The 24,096-nt window shown below is 46.4% G+C and overlaps 2 protein-coding genes across 3 annotated transcripts in view; one reads left to right on the forward strand and one right to left on the reverse strand.

Annotated features, from left to right (window-relative positions):
• LOC147113688 (catenin alpha-3-like) overlaps positions 1 to 24,096 on the reverse strand; it is a 3,852,991-nt gene that overhangs the window by 2,188,309 nt on the left and 1,640,586 nt on the right. The gene's annotated exons all lie outside the window — the stretch shown is intronic.
• LOC147113691 (leucine-rich repeat transmembrane neuronal protein 4-like) overlaps positions 19,037 to 24,096 on the forward strand; it is an 813,300-nt gene continuing 808,240 nt past the window's right edge. The window contains exons 1-2 of one of the 2 annotated variants that reach the window (XM_085994988.1): positions 19,037 to 19,565; positions 19,822 to 21,362. In XM_085994988.1, the coding sequence (XP_085851114.1) occupies positions 19,553 to 19,565; positions 19,822 to 21,362 (1,554 nt within the window). In that variant the 5' untranslated portion in view covers positions 19,037 to 19,552. Of the gene's footprint in view, positions 19,566 to 19,821; positions 21,369 to 24,096 lie in introns of those variants that run through there. The other variant, XM_085994989.1, reaches the window with a different exon arrangement.

Below are 24,096 nucleotides of genomic sequence, written 5' to 3' on the forward strand. Positions count from 1 at the left end.
CCTGTATTCCGTGTCTCCATTAACACACGGACCTAACAGTGGCGACGAGTTAGAAACGAACTTACCTGCAATTCGGCAGCACCTCAAGGGGATCGATTCCTCAGACAAAGGTCGAAGCCAGAAGCAAGAAAGAAAAAATAAATAAATAACTCGAAGAAACTCGAAAACGAGGGCCAGGCTTGGTCTCCAGTCTGTGGTTTCCCCAGCTAAACGGGCTGGTGGCAGGTAGTGCACTGATCCTTCCTGGGCTGCGGCGGGCTAGAGCTCAATCGGGTGGCTCTGCAACGGGGCCGGGCAGCGAGTCGGGAAGCAGAAGCAAAGAGAGAGAGAGGGTGGAGCACTCAGGGCGCGGCCGGTGCTGTGAATCAGGTCGGCGTTCAGACCGAGCAGAGGGAGGGGAAAGTCCCAGAGGCTCCGCTCCACGACGGGAACGGTTCTTCAATTACGGAGAGAATATTGAAGCGATATATAAAAAAAATTGAAATACCGCGAAAAGCTGCAGGTCGCAACGGGAACCGCGGAGAACAGCGTTGGCCGCAGCGGCAGCGGTGGGAAAGCACGGGAGGCGCCATCTTAACTCGGCGGGGAAGAAAGAAAAGCGCGGGAAGCGCCATTTTAGATTTTCAAGATGCCGAAGACTGGCAATATTACTGCTTTCGATAGTGATATAGAAGATTGGACCACATATGTGGAAAGAGTGGCGGTATATTGCAAGGCGAATGAAGTAGCGAATGATAAAAAGGCATCGGTACTTCTAAATCTGATGGGCGCAAGGACATACGGGCTGTTACGAAACTTGATCACTCCAGCCAAACCAATGGACAAGAATTTTAATGAGATTGTTGATACCTTACAGGAGCACTTAAGCCCAACACCGCTGCTGATAGCGGAACGATTCAAATTCTTCAGGAGGAATCAGCACAAGAATGAAAGTAACGCTGATTACCTCACCGAATTACGAAAGCTGTCAAAGCACTGCCAATTCGGGGCAGGACTGGCAGATTTTCTACAAGACAAATTCGTCTGCGGTCTCCTAAGCGAAGGAACACAGAAAAGACTACTTTCTGAGAAAGATTTGACACTGGACAAGGCTTTCAGTGTGGCTGTATCATACGAAGCAGCAGCAAGAGGAGCTGCAGAGATACAGCAAAAGCCACAGGACTTCGGCACCCATGAAATGACACGGGGTTTCGAGAGATGTTATCGCTGCGGCAGATCCACCCATGACCAGAAGGACTGCTGGTTCAAGGACAAAGCATGCAGGCAATGCGGAAAGATGGGACACATTGCCCGTGTATGCAGATCTGGAAAGAAATCCGCTGACAGTAAAAAGGTCAATAAGGAAAAGTACAGAAAGGTACAAATGATGACGGATAGTAGCTCCAAAGACCAGAAAAGCGATAGCGACTCCGGAAACAAGAGACTAAGCTGTCTCAAATTACATAATGTAATTGCCAAAGAAAATTACCAGACCATTTGGGTTACCCTCACGATAGCGGGGTCCCCAGTCAAAATGGAGCTAGATACAGGATCAGCTCTGACCGTCATGAGTCGACGGGATTACGAGTGGCTATTTCCGCATATACCTTTGAAAGACACATCCATTGTCTTGAAGACATATACGGGGCAGAAGGTATACCCCAGAGGGAAAATAAGGGTGCCTGTTGTATACAACGGCAAGGAAATACAGAAGTTGTATTTATACGTTCTGCCAGATGGTGGTCCACCGTTGTTGGGATGTGAATGGATCAGAAAGATACGTTTAGACTGGCACTCCATTCAGGCACTGACGGTGACCAGTAAGGAAAAAAACGATGATGACGTCATACCTGGACGATTAAAAGAAATCTTGGCTAACGCCAAAGAAGTGTTTCAACAGGAACTAGAAACCCTGAAAGGCGCCACCGCCTCAATAAAAGTGGAAGATGCGGCAATTCCCAAGTTTTTTTAAGGCAAGGCCGGTGCCATACGCAATTCGTCCAGCCGTCGAGGCAGAGCTGGAGAATTTGGAAAAAACAGGCGTGTTATCCAAGGTAGATTGGAGCGAGTGGGCAACACCCATCATCCCGGTCATGAAGAAAACGTTGAATAATGATAAATCTGAAGAACAGAGAAAAGTTTGCATCTGTGGGGACTTCAAGGTGACTGTAAACCCAGTTCTTCACACGGTACAGTATCCTCTTCCGAGGATAGAAGATATTTTCGCCTCACTATCCGGAGGGAAACGTTTCACCAAAATTGACTTAGCACAGGCATATCTACAGATGGAGGTTGAGGAGGCCTCTAAAAGGTATCTCACGATAAACACACACAAAGGCCTGTACCAGTACAATCGACTGGTTTTCGGAGTGGCATCAGCTCCGGCTATCTGGCAAAGAGCTATGGAGCAAGTCGTAGAGTCATAGAGTCATAGAGTCATAGAGTTTTTACAGCACAGAAAGAGGCCCTTCGGCCCATCGTGTCTGCGCCGCCCATCCATCCCTGTCCAGTCTAATCCCATTTTCCAGCATTTGGTCCATAGCCTTGTATGCAATGGCATTTCAAGTGCTCATCCAAATGCTTCTTGAATGTTGTGAGGGTTCCTGCCTCTACCACCCTTTCAGGCATTGAGTTCCACATTCCAACCACCCTCTGGGTGAAAAAGTTCCTCCTCAAATCCCCTCTAAATCTCCTGCCCCTTACCCTGAATCTATGCCCCCTTGTTATTGACCCCCCCACTAAGGGGAAAAGTTCCTCTTTATCTACCCTATCTATGCCCCTCATCATTTTGTACACCTCAATCAGGTCCCCCCTCAGCCTTCTCTGCTCCAAGGAAAACAACCCCAGCCTGTCCAGCCTCTCTTCATAGCTGAGGCGCTCCATCCCAGGTAACATCCTGGTGAATCTTCTCTGCACCCTCTCCAAAGCAATCACATCCTTCCTATAGTGAGGCGACTAGAACTGCACACAGTACTCCAGCTGTGGCCTCACCAGCGTTTTGTACAGCTCCATCATAACCTCCCTGCTCTTATATTCTATGCCTCGGCTAATGAAGGCAAGTATCCCATATGCCTTTTTAACCACCTTATCTACCTGCTCCGCTGCCTTCAGGGATCTATGTACATGTACACCAAGGTCCCTCTGACCCTCTGTACTTCCTAGGGTCCTACCACTCATTGTGTATTCCCTTGCCTTATTTGTCCGTCCAAAATGCATCACCTCGCACTTTTCAGGGTTAAATTCCATTTGCCACTTTTCCGCCCATCTGACCAACCCGTTTATATCGTCCTGTAGCCGGAGGCTTTCCTCCTCGCAATTTACCACCCCACCAATTTTCGTGTCATCTGCGAACTTACTGATCATACCTTTTACATTCTCATCCAAATCATTTATGTAGATCACGAACAACAAGGGACCCAGCACCGATCCCTGAGGTACCCCACTGGACACAGGCTTCCAGTCACAAAAGCAACCTTCAACCATCACCCTCTGCCTCCTGCCACTCAGCCAGTTTAGGATCCAACGCGCCAAGGCACCCTGGATCCCATGGGCTCTTACCTTCTTAACCAGTCTCCTATGCGGGACTTTGTCAAAAGCTTTACTGAAGTCCATGTAAACCACATCCACAGCATTTCCCTCATCCACCCCCCTAGTCACCCCCTCGAAAAATTCGATCAGATTTGTCAGACATGATTTACCCTTGACAAAGCCATGCTGACTATCCCCGATTAATCCTTGCCTCTCCAAGTGCAGATTAATTTTGTCCCTCAGAATTTTTTCCAATAATTTCCCCACCACAGATGTTAGACTCACTGGCCTGTAATTCCCTGGTTTATCCCTGCTACCCTTCTTGAATAATGGTACTACGTTAGCTGTTCTCCAGTCCTCTGGTACATCCCCTGTGGCCAGAGAGGTTCTGAAAATTAGTGTCCTGCAAGGGATTCTGGGGACTCAATGCTACCTAGACGACATCCTTGTAACAGGAGAAAACGACAACGAGCACCTTGCCAACTTGGAGCAGGTGCTCACGAGGCTGAGAGGACGGGGCCTACGAGCAAATCGCCCCAAGTGCGAATTTTTCCAGAAACAAATATCATATTGTGGCCATGTCATTAACGAAGAAGGGTTGCATAAGTCACCTGAAAAAATTGAAGCGGTCGTAAAGGCCCCAGCGCCTGAAAGTGTCTCACAATTAAGGTCGTTCCTGGGATTAGTAAGTTACTATCATAAATTCTTACCAAACTTGTCGATGGTTCTGCACCCGCTTAATGCACTGCTACAAATGGGAGTAGTTTGGAAATGGAGCAAAGACTGTAAACGTGCCTTCCATAAATGCAAAGGCTTGATCACGTCCAAGGAAGTGTTGGCTCATTACAACCCATCACTGCCAATCAGACTGGTGTGCAATGCATCCCCTTACGGCGTGGGAGCGGTATTATCACATAGATTCCCTGATGGCTCGGAGCGGCCGATAGCTTTTGCGTCACGCTCATTGAACTCAGCTGAGCGCAACTATGCCCAGATCGACAGGGAGGCACTCAGCCTGGTGTGGGGGGTGAAGAAATTCAACCATTGCCTACACGGACAAAAATTTACCTTGTTGACTGACCATCAACCTCTCATCTCCATATTCAACCCTAAAAAGGGCGTTCCCATTATGACAGCACAAAGGCTACAGAGGTGGTCCCTTTTCCTAGAGGCACACCAATATGACATAGAGTACAAAGGAACAAAACAGCATGGGAATGCTGACGGGTTATCGCGCCTACCGTTGTCAACGGTGGAAGAGGCGCCTACAGTGGACCCAGTGGAGATATTCCACTCGACCATAGTGGAATGTCTACCGGTGACAAATTCTACCATTGAAAAGGAAACGCGAAATGACCCGACTCTCTCACGAGTCTACGATTTAACGGTGAAGGGATGGCCAGCACATGGCGAACCACTGTTGCCAGCATTCTCACAAAGAAGAGAACAGCTGTCAGTGTGCCGAGGAACCTTGATGTGTGGATCCAGAGTGGTGATTCCACCCAAACTCAAGGATAGAGTGCTAAAGGAGCTTCACGAGGGGCATCTGGGTGGAGTGAAAATGAAGAACTTAGCCAGAGCGTTTGTGTGGTGGCCAGGTATCGATGGAGACATTGAAGAAATGACCAAGAGCTGTCTAGGATGCCAGAAGGTCCAAAACGCCCCACCACAAGCCCCTCTACATCCATGGGAGTGGCCCTCATCTCCATGGCAAAGGGTACATATCGACTTTGATGGTCCATTTATGGACTCAATGTTCTTAATCGCGGTGGATGCACACTCCAAGTGGCCGGAGGTAATAAAGATGTCCTCCACCACCACGGAAAAAACCATCACAGTATTAAGGACCATATTCTCCAGGAATGGGCTGCCTGAACAGATCTGTTCTGATAATGGACCGCAATTTGTATCCGAAGAATTCAGGAAGTTCTTAAAAAACAATAGGGTTAAGCACGACACATCCGCCCCATACCATCCCGCCACCAATGGATTGGCTGAAAGGTTTGTCCAGACCTTCAAGAAGGCCATAAAGGCCATGGGTAATGAAGACATAAATCTACAACATAAGGTAGATAACTTCTTGTTTGCGTACAGGAATGCAACACATGTGGTTACAAACCAAACCCCCGCCATGATGTTTTTCAATAGAAGACTAAGGTGCCGGCTGGATTTGGTCAAGCCAAACGTCAGAAGGGACGTAGAGAATCGGCAATTTCAAAGCATGAATGAAAGGCCAACTAGAACCTTCCAGATAGGTCAACCAGTTTTAGCCCGGGACTACCGTACCGAGAAATGGCAGCCTGGAACTATTTGCACACGACTAGGACCGCTGATGTATACCATGGACATTGGAGAAAGCATAATAAGGCGCCATGCTGACCAGATCATAGAGTCACCCGAAAAAGGACAACCTACACCACAACTCTATACGCCTAGTGATGAAGTAGAGATACCCATAGTATCTACCTCCAATCCGGAGATACTGGAACCAGATGAACCCGACACTGGCATTCAAGCCGAATCGACCTTGCCAAAGGAACCTACTACACCACCGAGGCGTTATCCGGACCGAGTCAGGAAGCCTCCAGAGAGACTGAATTTGTAATTGATTAACTTCAGCAAATGTGTATATTATTGTTCTTGTAAAAATGTTATTTAATGATTACTGAAAATGTTATGTACTATTTATCTAAAAGGGGAGGAATTGTAGTGTATGTACCTTTAAGAGGAACTATGTTTTTGAAGCCCCTGTATATTGTAGTACCAGTAGTGACCACTCGGGTTTATAAGCCTGTGTAGCGTCTTGTGTAGTTAGTTCGCCTCCAGACTTTGTTCAGTAAACACTTGTTAAATCAACTCCTGCATTCCGTGTCTCCATTAACACACGGATCTAACAGAATCTGGTGAGTATTTGCTGCTGTTCACAGCTTCCAAAAAGTGAGCGCACATTTGACATCTAACAAGCCAATGTGAGTATACATTGTATAACTGCATCATATCCTCGACTACAGGCCTGCTAGCACAGTCCAGGATTCCATCCCTGGTCTGTGCTGGTCAGCTGGCCTCAGTCGGCATGGCAACACGGTTGAAACGTTTGACCCCTGTGCTCTGCCAGGAAGTACACACGGGAATGCTAAACAAGAATAAAATCAGGCCCAACTCCGCCCACCATTCCAAGCTCGGGATGTTCAGGCTGTGAGGTCTCAAAAACTACTATTACGTTAACGCACCTCACTATTCTCATACGTGCTGCAAATATTCTGTTACTCACCACTGAAAGCACACAGCGCCTTTCACCGAATTTATTGGTGATGACAACAATTTTACACGCACTCCGATCACTGCCACCATGAGAGTGAGGAGTTATCTGGCCAGATTTTGCTGGAGTGGGGCATCTCGTGTTAGTTAGACTTCTTCATGCACATTTATGTTTTAAAAATGTTTTGCCCACAAAGTTACTGGAAGTGCGAGCTGATACCGTGACGAGGGCAACAGGGCATCTGGGACCTTGGGTGAAAAATGGGACCAACAGTCTATCTCCTTAACCAATGAGATTTAAAGATTGAGAAATATCCAGAGGAAGGACTGAGAAAGAGGATGAATTAGAGTCATACCAGGTACAGAAAGAGAAATAAAGAGATGGAAAGAAAGATTGAATTAAGAGAGATAGAAAAAAGAGACAGAAAGGAAAAGTAAGAAAAAAATTGAATAATTTAAAATTTGATATTTTTTATATCTCCGAAAACAATTCACAACCTGAAGGAATGAAACTTCACACTTAGAATTGTTTACTTTCTGGGCAAGAGAGGTTGATTGGCAGTCATTAACAATTATCACATCATTAAAAGGGTCCTTACGCTGTTAATTACTAGACTTCCCTTTCTCTGGCAAGCAACTTCATGAAACTCATGGGGAGGTTAAGGGCAAGATGCCTTTTATGTGATGCTAATGGCAGAGCGGCACAAATTGGCGAGCAAATTGTGCCGATTCGCAATTCCTGGGGTATCTCTTCCTCGTTGTGTTGCTGCCTGATTTGTGCATTAATAATGGCGAGCGTCATTCACACACAGTCTTTTGTTCAGCAAAATCTGGTCCAATATGTTTGACAATAACAAGGAGCTGAGCACATGAGGATAGTTCATTAGAGAGATCAATGAGAACCATTTAATAATTAGATCTGCTTATATTAGCGCAGTGCTGGATTACTATTTATAATTAGTCACTGCTGTGGGGAGACAAGGCCAGTGCCTTTTCTACTCTGATGTTTGATGCCCAAATTCTGTCCCACAGACACGCTTTACATGTAAGGACTTTCAACAAACATGTAGCTTGATGTTAATTTCCACATTGCCCAGGACGAACTGCCTCTCTTCCACGTACTGCACCATCAGAAAACGTATCAAACTTAACTAAGACTGGAGACTGAAGCACGTAAATGATCCAGTCCCCACACTCTCATCAGCTTCCAGTTGGGAAACAAAAGTTCTTGACCCTTCACCTTCAGTCTGTGTGGACTGACTGGGGTGATCAGCAGTCACAGGAAAAGCTGGGATGCTGCACACAAGCCTATGTTGGAAAATGAATTGTGGATAGCAATCTAATCATCTGTGGTAAGCACTGGGACTCAGAAGAGGACTTCCTGCTTTTCCATTCTAGTCACATAGCCGTAAATCTATTTTAGTGAAAATAATAATGAAAGACTAAAAAGTGCATTTTTATGCACAGCGTGCATGTACATTTGACACCTACTTTCACTTATCCTAAAGGCATCAGCTCACATCGTCTGAAGTTCCACATTCCAACAATAACTGGTCCAAACAATTGACTTTTGGCTGTGAGCTTTGGTAATGGCTGCCAGTGGATTGTTCCATGCCATGGTTAGAGGAAGGGGTAAGGGGCACAATATGCTGTGGCCCATGAGTTCACCTGCCATCACTACACCTGTAGTTTCCATCGCTGGAGAACTCTTAGGAGTAGAAAACCATGGACTATTTTTCCCTCTGTAGCCCAAGGATGGTGAAGTGAACCATATTGCCCCCACTGCCCGATAACTCTTATCTCGGCACAGTCCGCAGGTTGACCTAGGACTTTGATGTCATGGCTGAATGCCACTCTGCACTTGGTGCATTTACCTGCTGGGCTTTGAGAGGAGCTGTTTGGCATATACAGCAAATCGATTTGCCATATACCAAATGAGCAGGTGCTCCAAGTGTAAAATTTACATGTTGACATTTATCAGTAATACTGCAAAGCCCCAGTGCCAAACAAGAGTCCCATTCAACAGCACCTGGTAATGCACTAAGACAGAAGGCCCGAGGTTCAATTCCTGACCTGTGCTGAGCTAGCTGATCTCTGTCAGCCCCTGGAGGGAGCAGCACCATTCGGCTCAGCACCCCTGATGTAGGGAACGGAATAATCAACAAGGGTTCCCACCAAAGTTCCCTTTAAGCTGCTTGGCCGCACAGCGCTCTGGAGATCCCGCGCAGCCGGCTCACCAGCTTTTAAATGGAAAAAACGTGCATGCACTGAATTTTGAATGGACTGCACATCCTGTTAAAAGGAACAGCCCCCAAAAAATTAGAGAGGACATTGGTTCCCATGCTAACTCATTATCTGCTATCCTCTGTTTGAAAGGGCACAAGTGTGGACATGGGGAGAACAACCATGCTCAGCAAGGATGCCAGCATGGTCAATAACCTACCATCACTCGGTGTTTAGGCTCATGCACAAAGAATGGCAACTACTACAGGGCTACCAGGGAACATGGAACCCTACACCAACGTGGGCATGGTGTCACAGGGCTACCAGGGAACATGGAACCCTATACCAACCTGGGCATGGTGTCACAGGGCTACCAGGGACCATGGAACCCTACACCAACCTGGGCATGGTGTCACAGGGCTCCAGGGAACATGGAACCCTACACCAACGTGGGCATGGTGTCACAGGGCTACCAGGGACCATGGAACCCTACACCAACCTGGGCATGATGTCACATGGCTACCAGGGACCATGGAACCCTATACCAACCTGGGCATGGTGTCACATGGCTACCAGGGACCATGGAACCCTATACCAACCTGGGCATGGTGTCACAAGGCTACCAGGGAACGTGGAACCCTACACCAACGTGGGCATGGTGTCACACGGCTACCAGGGAACATGGAACCCTATACCAACCTGGGCATGATGTCACATGGCTACCAGGGACCATGGAACCCTATACCAACCTGGGCATGGTGTCACAAGGCTACCAGGGAACGTGGAACCCTACACCAACCTGGGCATGGTGTCACAGGGCTACCAGGGAACATGGAACCCTATACCAACCTGGGCATGATGTCACATGGCTACCAGGGACCATGGAACCCTATACCAACCTGGGCATGGTGTCACAAGGCTACCAGGGAACGTGGAACCCTACACCAACCTGGGAATGGTGCCACATGGCTACCAGGGAACGTGGAACCCTACACCAACCTGGGCATGGTGCCACATGGCTACCAAGGACCATGGAACCCTACACCAACCTGGGCATGGTGTCACAGGGCTACCAAGGACCATGGAACCCTATACCAAACTGAGTATGGTGTCACATGGCTACCAGGGACCATGGAACCCTATACCAACCTGGGCATGGTGTCACAAGGCTACCAGGGAACGTGGAACCCTACACCAACCTGGGAATGGTGCCACATGGCTACCAGGGAACGTGGAACCCTACACCAACCTGGGCATGGTGCCACATGGCTACCAGGGAACGTGGAACCCTACACCAACCTGGGCATGGTGCCACATGGCTACCAAGGACCATGGAACCCTATACCAACCTGAGTATGGTGTCACAGGGCTACCAGGGAACATGGAACCCTATACCAACCTGGGCATGGCGACACATGACTACCAAGGACCATGGAAACCTACACCAACCTGGGCATGGTGTCATATGGCTACCAGGGACCATCAAACCCTACACCAAGCTGGGCATGATGTCACATGACTACCAGGGAACGTGGAACCCTATACCAAGCTGGGCATGGTGTCACACGGCTACCAGGGAACGCGGAATCATTTTCTACTAAGAGAAAACATCTTCAGGAGAGGAGTCAAAATCAATTAATGTTTCATTTAGACCCAAACATCAATTATCAACGCATACTTTTACACAGCATTGTTATGTGGTTGTCCTAAAGTTTTAGATTACCTTCAATGTTGTATCTGTATCCCTACTCCTTACCAGTCCAATTATCTGTTCATTTACTCTCACTACTTTCTTCATCCTGCAGGACTGTTTGAACAACCTTTCTTTCCATATATAAATGCTTTAAGACAATTGGCAAAAGTACCAGGGGGGAGATGAGGAGAATTTTTGTTATGCAGCGAGTTGCTGATCTGGAATGCACTGCCTGAAAGGGTGGTGGAAGCAGATTCAATATTACCTTCCAAAAAGGAATTGGATAAATACTTGTAAAGGAACTATTACAGGGCTATGGAGAAAGCGCCGGGGAATGGGACTAATTGTAAAGAGCCGGCACAGGCATGATGGGCCGAATGGCCTCCTTCTGTGCTGCAATATTCTATGATTCGTTCACCATCCCATCCCTTGGTAGGGGTTTCATTATCCCTCTCTAATATTTCACACAAGACTGATTGTGAGTTCTTTGGGCTGTAGTTCCTTGGTTTATAGCTTCTTGCTGTTGTGTGATATGTTCTGGTGTTGCAGACACAGGGATGCATTTATCTTTGACCAAGGAGTTGTAGAAATAAATGCAGTACTGCGGGAGAGCTGCACTGCCGGAGGTGCATCTTTTGGATGAGATGTTAAACCGAGGCCCCATCTGGACGCAAAAGATCCCATGGCACGATTTTGGAGAAAAGCAAGAGGGTTCTCCCTGGTGTCCTGACCAACATTTATATCTCAACCAACGTCACTAAAACAGATTATCTGATCATTATCACATTGCTGCTTGTGGGAGCTTTCTGTGCACAAATTGGCTGGCGCGTTTCCCACATTACAACAGTGACTACACTTCAAAATGACTTCAATGGCTCTAAAGTGCTTTGGGACGTCCTGTGATCACGAAACGTGCTACAGAAATGCAAGGTCTTTCTTTAAAGCAAGAAATGAAGGTCTGTTATTTCTTGATTAGCAGAACAGGAAAGATATCAAAATAATTCTCCTTGCTAATCCCTAACAGTTCGTACTGGCTCACCGTTCAAAATCTGCAAACAGTGTGAGTTTATTTTTCCATTTTAAATGTTGTGAATTTTGCTGCCAATTCAGCCTAGCATGGTGGTATTGAAAGCGATTTGATGGACAGTATCCCTGATACATACGTTCAATTAAATAGAATGTAATAAGGTTGAGAACATCTGCACCAGTCTCAAGAGCAGCTCGGATACAATCTCAATGTGCTCTCCATTCCGTAGCCTCTGAAAATTCTATTCTGCCGTCCAGTGATGGCTTTTTTCTGCCGTTCTATTCCTAACCCCTTTATAACAATGGTAGGAACACAAGTAGTCGCCCAATTAATGGTTTCTGGTTCAATTTACAACAAAGATCAGAAGTCATTATTTGTTTATTCATCTCCACTTTTACATTATACTTTTCTCTGGAGAAAATCTACCTCCATTTCTCGTAACATTGGTAATGTCAATCTTCCAAGACGGATGCTCAGAGTTTCCTTTTAAATTGTATCTTTCTTTCTGTGTTCGACTGTTTCTTTTGTTTCCCCAGAGAATGCACAGGGTGAAAATGCAACAATAATGTTCCGAGACAAATGAAACATTCAGATATTCTGATGCAAGTGTGTGCAGAGATAAATGTGCAAAATGACTTTAGGAAAAGGTGCAAATTGCACGGAAAACATGGATACATTTATAACTTTGCTTCCTCTTTTACACACATATTCTATACATAGATCAATACACACATACATACACAGCATAAATACACATGTATACACGTACACACACATGGACATTCATATATGCATACACACACAAACACATACACACATGAACACACACATGCATGCACGTACTTGTTCATACACATATACATACATATATTTACATGCATACAAACACACAATCATACACATACATACAAACATATATTTACACACAAATACATGCACAAAACATACATATGCACACACATACAAACCCATACATACACACATTCACACATACATGTACATGCATACATACGCACACAAGCACATACACACAAACACAGATACAAACACATAAATATGTACATATACATACACACCTTCACACATATACACACATATATATGCAAGACATACTTATGCACACATTCATACACACAGACGCACATGCACGCACACACGCACATACACACACACATACGCAGATACACATACATACACAGATGTACAAACACACATACATACGTACATGCCTACACACACATACATAAACACACAACAACAACAACAACATATTGTATTTATACAGTGCCTTTAATGCTGTAAAATGTCCCAAGGTGCTTCACAGGAGCATTATCGAACAAAATTTGACACCGAGCCACATAAGGAGATATTAGGACAGATGATCAAAAGCTTGGTCAAAGAGGTAGGTTTTAAGGAGCGTCTTAAAGGAGGAGAGAGCGGTAGAGAGATGGAGAGGTTTAGGCAGGGAATTCCAGAGCTTAGGGCCTAGGCAGCTAAAGGCACGGCCACCAATGGTTGAGCGATTATAATCAGGGATGCTGAAGAGGGCAGAATTAGAGAAGCACAGATATCTCGGGGGTTTGTAGGGCTGGAGGAGATTACAGAGGTAGGGACGGGCGAGGCCATGGAGGGATTTGAAAACAAGGATGAGAATTTTGAAATTGAGGGTTGCCAGTCCAGGGGCCAATGTAGGTCAGCGAGCACAGGGGTGATGGACGAACGGGACTTGGTGTGAGTTAGGACACGGGCTGCTGAGTTTTGGATGACCTCAAATTTATGTATAGTGGAAGATGGGAGGCTGGCCAGGAGAGCATTGAAATAGTCACGTCTAGAGGTGACAAAGGCATGGATGAGGCTTTCAGCAGCAGATGAGCTGAGGCAGGGGCGGAGATGGGCAATGTTATGGAGGTAGAAATAGGCAGTCTTAGGAATGGCGCGGATATGTGGTCAGAAGCTCATTTCAGGGTCAAATACGACACCAATGTTGCGAACAGTCTGGTTCAGCCTCAGACAGTGGCCAGGGAGAGGGATGGAGCCGGTGGCTAGGGAATGGAGTTTGTGGCAGGGACCGAAGACAATGGCTTCAGTCTTCCCAACATTTAGTTGGAGGAAATTTCTGCTCATCCAGTACTGGATGACGGACAAATAATCTGACAATTTAGAGAGCCAAGGGGTCAACAGAGGTGTTGGTGAGGTAGAGCTGGGTGTCGTCAGTGTACATGTGGAAATTGATGTTGTGTTTACGGATGATGTCACTGAGTGACAGCATGTAGATGAGAAATAGGAAGGGCCAGGGATAGATCCTTGAGGGACACCAGAGATAATGGTGTAGGAATGGGAAGAGAAGCTATTGCAGTTGATTGTCTGGCTATGACTGGACAGATAAGAATGGAACCAGGCGAGTGCAGTTCCACCCAGCTGGACGACAGAGGAGGATGGAGTGGTCAACTGTGTCAAAGGCTGCAGACAGGTCAAGAAGGATGAGGAGGGATAGTTTACCATGGTCACAGTCACATAGGATGTAATTTGTGACTTTGATCATTTCAGTACTGTGGCAGGAGCGGAAACCTGATTGGATGATTCAAACATTGAGTTGCGGGAAAGATGGGCACGGATTTGGGAGGCAACAACACGTTCAAGGACTTTGGAGAGGAAATGGAGGTTGGAGATGGGACGGTAGTTTGCAAGGACAGAGGGATCAAGGGTTGTCTTTTTGAGGAGAGGGGTGATGATGGCAGATTTGAAGGGGAGGGGGACAGTACCTGAGGAGAGAGAACCATTAACAATATCAGCTAATGTGGGAGCCAGGAAGGGAAGTTGGGTGGTCAGCAGTTTGGTTGGAATAGGATCAAAGGGGCAGGAAGTGGGTCACATGGAGAGGGCATGAGGGGAGATAGCCGAGAAATTAGAAAAAAGATGTGAGTTCAGGGCTAGGGCAGGGGGAACCTTAGCGGAAGTTTGACCCGGTGAGCTAGGGGAAGGAAGGGAAGCGGCAGAGGCCAGCTGAATGGATGGTCTCAATCTTAGTGACAAAGAAGTCCATGAGCTCCTCACACTTGCTGTAGGAGGTGAGGATGCAGGAGGTGGAGGAGAGGGGTTTAAGGAGACGGTTTTAGTGGAGAACAGAAGCCGAGGGTTGCCTTTGCAATCCAGGATGATCCTGGCATAGTGAGCAGTTTTGGCCGAGGAGAGCAGGACCTGATAGTGCGTTATGTGGTCCAGACAGATCTGTTGATGAATGGCTGAGCCAGTTATCCACCATATCCATTCAAGTCTGCATCCCTTACATACACACACATACACATGCACACATACTACACATTCATACATATACATACAAATATAAAAATAGATACACGTACATACACACATATAAATACACACACACACATATACACACACAGGCATACACACACAAACATACACACACAAACATACACACACAGACATACACACACAAACATACACACACAGACATACACACACAGACATACACACACAGACATACACACACAAATATGCACACACAGACATACACATACAGGCATACACACACAAGCATACACACACAGACATACACACAAACATACACACAAACATACACACACAAGCATACACACACAGACATACACAGACAAGCATACACACACAGACATACACACATAAGCATACACACAAACATACACACACAAACATACACACAGAGACATACACACACAAACATACACACACAGACATACACACACAGACATACACACACAGACATACACACACAAATATGCACACACAAATATACACACACAAACATACACACACAGACATACACACACAGGCATACACACACAAAGATACACACACACACATACACATACAGGCATACACACACAAGCATACACACACAGACATACACACAAGCATACACACACAAAAATACACACAGAGACATACACACACAAACATACACACACAAGCATACACACAAGCATGCACACACAAGCATACACACACATACACACACAGGCATACACACACAAGCATACACACACAAACATACACACACAGACATACACACACAAGCATACACACACAAACATAGACACACAGACATACACACACAAGCATACACACACAAATACACACACAGACATACACACACAAACATACACACAAGCATACACACACAAACATACACACACACACATACAGACAAGCATACACATACATACAATCACCACTGAACCACGGCGAAGTAAACAGAAACTGTATGTCCTTTTTGAATTGTACAGGATGCTGCAGGTGGTGGTCTGTTTAATATAACAGTGGGAGTGAAGCAATAGGAGTTCTCAATAGTCGAGAGGAAACCTTGTCATATTTCTACCTCATTTCACTAAGACCCATGTCGTACTGGGAAAGACGTACAATACTTTCATCTTTTCTCTAACATACTTCAGCAAAATTAATCTGGTTCGCTTTATAGTAGACTCACTTCGCAGCACTGTGTTTTAGAAAATCAACATAGGTCACAGGTACAGGCCGATAGTTGGTACAAATGTGACATTTATCATCATTTTATTTAATTTTAGGTAACAGCCGTGGCTCAGTGGGTAGCACTCTCATCTCTGAGTCAGAAGGTTGTGGGATAAAGTCACACTTCAGAGACTTTCCCTCAACCAACATCATTAAAACAGACTATCGGGTCATTATCACATTTCTGTTTGTGGAATCTTGCTGTGCACAAATTGGCTGCCGCGTGTCCTACATTTCAACAGTGACCGCACTTCAAAAGTACTTAATTGGCTGTAAAGCGCTTTGGGACATCCTCAGGTCGTGAAAGGCGCTATGCAAATGCAAGTCTTTCTTTCTATCTTATCTTCCTTTCTTTATTTCTATTTAATACTCAGAGAAGGCAAAAAATGAATCATTTATTAATAATGCCACTGCATTATATTGTAGTGAGCAGCATGTCAAACAGGTAGTCCACAGGTGGTGACAGCAGTTACATTCATCCATGGTTATGTGAACCACGCCATAGTGGGGGATTCTATTCAAAGTTAGGGGGGAATCAGATGAGACAGAAGGTTTTGATGTACTGAGTGATGTACTCGATATGTCAGGCCAATTGGACACACAACAAAACACATGCCACGGCATCACTTGTACTGGGTTTCTTCAGGACTGTACTTAGGGTTGCCAACTCTGGTTGAGCATATTCCTGGAGGTTTCATCACATGACCTCCAACAGCCCCGCCCACACTCTCCCGCCATTGGTCACCCAACACGCCCATCCTCGGGAAGCCCCGCCTTCCCACGCCAATTGGAAAGCAAACAGACTCTTCATTACCTGATTGGATGGTTCTTAACTGGTAGTCAATCCCTCATCGCCAATATTTTTATTACTAATAAACAAAAGTATTCAAAGAAAATAAAAAAAGCACCAATGTATTTAAGGACTCCATGATTTTTCTCCTGGGTTGCCCTGGAGATTAATCTTTAATTCCCAGAGACTCCAGGACAATCCTGGAGGGTTGGCGACTCTAACTGTACTGGGAGGCATCACACACTCCTTGTGACCCCATGGATCAGCTCACCTAACTGGCAGCTCCCTCTGGCCACACAATTTACATTTAGTAACTCTCACTGGGCCCCGGTGTTGCGAAGGATGGGTCTGGCCATGCTGCCGCAGAATGTTCCATTTAGTTGGACCGTGTCAAGGCTCATAGAAAAGTTTGTGCCGAGAACCACCTTTGACCACATGTCAATCGGGCAGTGGTCTGCACGTAATGCCCTTGAGGTTCTACGGAAAAAGGAAATGGTGGATCCTGTCGGATGGTTCCCAAGCAGACTGTCGAAGTTATTTGGCAGAACTCCTCGTCACCAGAACTTTCAAACAAGCACCAAGCCATAGCTTGGCTGGTGGTGAGAAGGGCCCTCCCCGTCAGATCCTTCATGCGCACCCGACGTCTCCGCATCACCGCACGCTGTCCTCGAGACCATCACCCATCACCTTCTGGAATGTGTGTTTGCAAAGAAGGTCTGGGAAGAGGTGCAGTGGTCTTTGAGGTTCATCCCGAGCAGCTCTGTAACACAGGGCTCTGTGCTCTACAGACTGTTCCCAGGGACGCACACCGAGACAAACATCAGCTGCTGCTGGAGGACCATCAACTCGGTGAAAGACACACTTTGGTCTGCCCAGAACCTGCTGGTCTCCCAGTGCAAGGAGCTGTCCATGACCTAGCGCTGCAGACTGGCGCATTCCCGGGTCCAGGACTACATGCTGAGGGAGGCACTGAATCTTGGTGCAGCACTCAAAGGCTCAGTTTAGGGCCCTCCTGCCACTGTACACCGAGGAGCTTGAACCACTATAACCCCCCCCCCAACCCCCCACTATATGTAGCGGGAAGTGTTTAATGTAATGAGAAGTTATGCTGAACCTTTATAAAGTGCTGGTTAGACTACAACTGGAGTATTGCATCCAGTTCTGGTCACCACACTTTAGAAAGGATGTGAAGGCACTTGAGAGGGTGCAGAGGAGATTTACCAGAATGGTTCCGGGGATGGAGGATCTTAGCTACAAGGACAGGTTGGAGAAGCTGGATTTGTTTTCATTAGAGCAAAGGAGGTTGCGGGGTGATTTGATAGAGGTGTACAAGATTATGACAGGTTTGGATAGGCTAGACGGGGAAAGGCTGTTCCCACTAGTTGATGGTACAAGGACCAGGGGACACAGATTTAAGGTTTTGGGCAAGAGATACAGGGGGGAGTGAGGAAAAACTTTTTTACGCAGCGTGTGGTGATGACCTGGAATTCGTTGCTGACGGAAGTGGTGGAAGCGGAGACACTCAATGTTTTCATGGGGAGACTGGATAGGCACTTCAGGGAAATAAACTTGCAGGGCTACGGGGATAGAGCGGGGGAATGGGACTGACTGGATTGCTCTACAGAGAGCCGGCACGGACTCGATGGGCCGAATGGCCTCCTTCTGTGCCGTTAAGACTCTATAATGTAAATATACCTGTAATGTGCACTGTAACCAGAATGAGGCACCCTAGAGTGCCATGTACTGTGTTTAAGCTAAGTGATCTGAATTGCATTGTGAATTGTGACAGTTGCATTGTACTGTAATGTACCTTTACAAATTTTATGAATAAAGTATATTTTTGAAATTTTAAATTTGTTTTCACTTGATCCCTTTTTTGCAAGGGCTCACTCGTTTACAATATGGGAGGGGGGCATCACAAGACAAGGTTTCTGCACATGCCCATTATAGCTTTCTCCAGCGGGGGCAGCTTTACATAAGACTTAGACTCGCTGCATCTGAAGCAACAGTAGAAGGAGCTTGTGGAGTGAGGCCGTGAGCCGAGGAGTCTGTCCATTGCAAACTACTGTGCTGGGTTACTTCTGCACTGAAACCACTGGATTTTCGCAGGGACCTGAGCTGGCCACAGAGAGAGAGAGAGAGAGAGAGTTTACTCCCATTTCTCAACCTGCTGCAGCCCATCGGATGCTGCTTAAAGGAGGTTTACTTTCGTGTCGTTCGCCATTCACCAAAACTCAAACTGTGTGTGAGAGGGAAAGATGCAACGGGGCCAAAACTTAACCATTTGCTGCAGTTGAAGATTTTCTCTCTCTCTCCCTCTCTCACCCTCTCCGCTCTCCTCTCTCTGCGTTGGGCTGGACGAAGCTTCCCATGGCTGGCGAAGAGTGATGTTTGCAGAGAAGGAGACAACTGTTCATTTCCCAAGGGCTCGGATTCTTACCCATGGGTCTCAACAAAGCTGGACTGGCGACGGTGCGGCCGACATAGTGTGTGGTGCTTGTGGTCCTGTGATCGGCGAGTAGGCAGCATGCGGATGATGGGTAAGGTTTACTGCTCTCCTGCAGCCTCCGTGTATCGGTTCATGGGCACCACCGATCGGGACCATTATTTAAGTGGCTTGCAATCAGAATTCCTCGATCTCCTTAAAGTTGTGGCCATGATATATAGATATGTATATGTATATGTCCTGGGGAAGATGTATATGTTTAATGATGGGTTTTTTGTAAAAATGCAAAAAAAACGGGGTTGTGGAGCTGTGTCTGAATGATTCACTGCAATAACTTTTCCTCATTTCAGGTCTCAATGTAATTGCACTATTAAGTGGTCGAGTTGCAGTATTAGTGATCGCACCGACCGTTCTATTGAGCATGCTGTCCACTGCTGAACGAGCGTGTCCTAGCAATTGTAGGTGTCATGGTAAAATAGTGTACTGCGAGTCACTCAGCCTCCAGGAGATCCCTCCGAACGTCTCCCCAGGGTCCCTGGGACTGTCCCTGCGCTACAACAGCCTGCAGACACTGAAGCACAACCAGTTCGTGGGGCTCAACCAGTTGACTTGGCTCTACCTGGACCACAACTACATCGGCCTGGTCCACGAGCACGCCTTCAACGGGATCCGCAGGCTCAAAGAACTGATCCTTAGCTCCAACAAAATCACCGCCCTGTTCAACAACACCTTTCGTCCGGTCACCAACCTCCGCAACTTGGACCTCTCCTACAACCAGCTGCAGTCCCTGCAGCCCGAGCAGTTCCGAGGACTCCGCAAACTTCAGAGCTTGCACCTGAGGTCCAACAGTCTGAGGACTGTCCCGGTCCGGATATTCCAGGACTGCCGCAACCTGGAGTTCTTGGACCTGGGCTACAACCGCATCCGGAGCCTGGCCCGCAACGCCTTCGCCGGGCTGAGCCGGCTGGTCGAGCTGCACCTGGAGCACAACCAGTTCTCCAAGGTCAATCTTGCCCATTTCCCTCGCCTGGTGACGCTGCGCATCCTCTACCTCCAGTGGAATAAGATCAGCGTGGTCATCCAGGGCATGTCGTGGACTTGGAGCTCCCTGGAGAAGCTCGACCTATCCGGCAATGAGATCCAGGCCATCGGACCCAACGTCTTTCAATGTGTGCCCAACTTACACACACTGCACCTCGACTCCAACAAGCTGACCACCATAGGCCAGGAGATCCTGGAATCCTGGATATCCCTCAGCTCCATCAGTCTCTCGGGCAATATGTGGGAATGCAACAGGAACATCTGCTCCCTTGTGAACTGGCTGAAGATGTTTAAAGGGAGGAGAGAGAACACAATGATCTGTGCTGGGCCAAAGCAACTGCAGGGAGAGCAAGTGATGGATGCAGTCGATAACTACAATATCTGCATTAAAAAGCAAAGAATTGCTACCCAGAGGATGCCGGGCCTTCCCAAAGTGCAGGCAAAACCGACATTTAAAACAAGACTTCCAAAAGCCAATTCCGAAAGCAAAGCCCAGGCTCCGCTTCCAGCCACCACCAGCCCCCCACAGCTCAGCTCAGACTCTGAGGAGATCGAGCCCGTCTCCTTCCACAAGATCATAGCAGGCAGCGTGGCGCTCTTCCTCTCCGTCCTAGTCATCCTCCTGGTCATCTATGTGTCCTGGAAACGCTACCCGGCCAGTATGAAGCAACTCCAGCAGCGCTCGCTGGGGCGAAGGCGCCGGAAAAAGAGGCAGTCTGTCAGACAAATGGTGCCCTCCACCCAGGAATATTATGTTGATTATAAACCTGCACACACGGAGGCCACCGAGATGTTGATGAATGGAACAGCCTCGTGCACCTTTAACAAATCTGGCTCCAGGGAATGTGAGGTATGAACTTCTTATAAAAACAGAATGTGGCAGTTAGAGGTAAAGCATTGAACTGTGACAGGTGACTATGAGGGAAAGGTTCCCCTTCAGTTAGATTTGATGGAATGTTTCCCTCTGGTTGTATTCCACATGCACTATACTGTTTGTTTCGAGGTACACACGTCCTTGCTAAAAAATATCTAGACTTTAAATAGCAGCTGTCGACTTTAATAAATGTATTCACTGAACCATGGTTTTGTTTTGCAAAGTATCTGTCACTGCTCTCATTACAGCCGTGCCTTTTATATAAAATTTCTATTGTTGCCAATACCTTGCAGTCGGTATTCCTTTCTTGTCCAGCATCAAGCAAAGGTTTTTGAAGCTGTAGCTCTCGTACAATGCCATTCTGCATGTTCCATTTAAGTCATTTGATTGATTGCTAGCGTGACTTCCGGCAGTGGCCGTCAGATAAGCATGATGCATTTAAAAACCAAATTAAATCAATCATTAGCTCCTTCTGAACTATAACTTACGTACTATTTAATATCTATGTTTTCGGCAGCGATGCAGAGGATTGGAACTTCAGCAGCATGCAGTTCAGATGGGTAGGCTGGCACACAGGCGCAATGAAAGCTTCCTCTCACTTAGAACTGTTAATGGTGCAAAGTGATGGGCTTTGGGTAAGTTGGAGGTCAGTCAGTACTAATTTGTCAACCTTACACGAAGGCTATAAGGGCAGATGTTTAAAACGATAACGGAATTCGATAGGGCAGCTACGCAAAAACTATTTCCTCTGGTGGGGGAGCCCAGAACAAGGGGACATCATCTTAAAATTAGAGCCAGGCTGTTCAGGGGTGAAATCAGGAAGCACTTTTTCCACCCAAAGGGTAGTGGAAATCTGGAACTCTCTGCCCCCAAAAGGCTGTGGATGCTGAGGGTCAATTGGAGCTTTGAAGACTGAGAGAGATGGATTTTTGTTAGGTAAGGGTATCAGGGATATGGTAGATAGGCGGGTAAAGGGAGTTCAGGTGCAGATGAGCCGTGATCCAGTTAATGGCGGAGCAGGCTCGGGGGGCTGAATGGCCTGCTCCTGTTCCTAGTGTAACAGGCTCGAGGGGCTGAATGGCCTGCTCCTGTTCCTAGTGTAACAGGCTCGAGGGGCTGAATGGCCTGCTCCTGTTCCTAGTGTAACAGGCTCGAGGGGCTGAATGGCCTGCTCCTGTTCCTAGTGTAACAGGCTCGAGGGGCTGAATGGCCTGCTCCTGTTCCTAGTGTAACAGGCTCGAGGGGCTGAATGGCCTGCTCCTGTTCCTAGTGTACAGGCTCGAGGGGCTGATTGGCCTGCTCCTGTTCCTAGTGTAACAGGCTTGAGGGGCTGAATGGCCTGCTCCTGTTCCTAATGTTACTGTGACGGATGGAATGGGGAACAGACACAGTAACACTGATACTGGTTTCCAGAGGCCCAAGCCACATCAGTCCCAGGAGATCTGTAATGTACCCCTCACCCTACCACCTGGGCATGTGTCGTGTTGGCACTGGGTGCCTAAGATAAAACATTTGAATTGGTATCATCCCTCATTTTAAAATCCGTAAAACAAAATATGGGTTGTTTAATTCTTGTAATATTACCGCAAATTATTTCAAACCTTAAAGGATATTGGGAGAGGGGGTGGGGATTTCCCAGTAGAATATTCTGTATAATATTGGTACATTAACATAAGATAGTCTAAAAAATCATATGCGACAAAAGCATGTGGATTTGAGGCTACTCATTTTAAGAAAATAATTGTTCTTTGTAGTATCTAAACTCAATTTTTAATTTTAGCATATTATCTGAGAAACATATATTCCTCCTGCTTTTCCTACAATTTGAATGTTTTATTTGATATATAATTATCTAATTGTTTGACAAGCTGATGAAAACGAGTTCTATATTTAATGGATTGGGTGGAATGGTTTGAGTTTTGTTAAGTAGTCAGACCTTGTTATTTAAAGACATGTGGGTTTGAACATCTCAACCTAATGTAAAATCTTATAGCATGCTTACAACTCTGCATGGTCACGTAACAGGACTGTAAAACATCATTGGCAACCTTAGGAAAGACTCTCCCACCTGTATAAAATACTGGTAGCAATGGCCTAATAATGTGTTGCAATATTTATAAATGAGGTTCTTCAGTGGCAAGGTTTGCTAAATTAATTTTGCAGCGTGCTTGAAGAATACAGGCATGAAGGGAAGTCTGGCACTGTTCTGATGTGCTGTACCATAGACTGCTCATACACAGTGTTATGGCTGGGATTTCCCACGTGGCTATTTGCCAATCTAAACCATACTGTTGGGGGAGGTACTGATCAGAGGCTGAATATTAGCCAGTAGGGAGGGATGAGAAATCAGAGGAGGAATCCAACTCTGACACACTTGCACTCACCCATAGGCTGTGGGTTGGGTTCAAGAAGTAATATAGGGAAAGGACTGCAAGCTGGATCTCAGTCAAGAAGTGACAGGTGGCTTAGGAGGATCTAAAATGCACAAAGACACCTCAAATGGGGGGTGAAATGGAACTCTAAAAGCTTGCTGTAGTGTTTTTTTTTCAAAATCTGAAAGTTTAATCATCTGTGCAAGTCTATCTTACAAAAGAGTAATGGCATATATAAGACAGTGAATGGTTTTCCACAGTATGTGGAACAGGATCAATAAACTAAGGAGAAATAATTAAATAAGGAAGGAAGGTATTTTAAATTCCAGCTGGCTAAT

Source organism: Somniosus microcephalus, chromosome 8 (assembly GCF_052327205.1).
Source record: "Somniosus microcephalus isolate GS21.2 chromosome 8, FLI_Smic_1.0, whole genome shotgun sequence".
NCBI classification, from domain to species: Eukaryota; Metazoa; Chordata; class Chondrichthyes; order Squaliformes; family Somniosidae; genus Somniosus; species Somniosus microcephalus.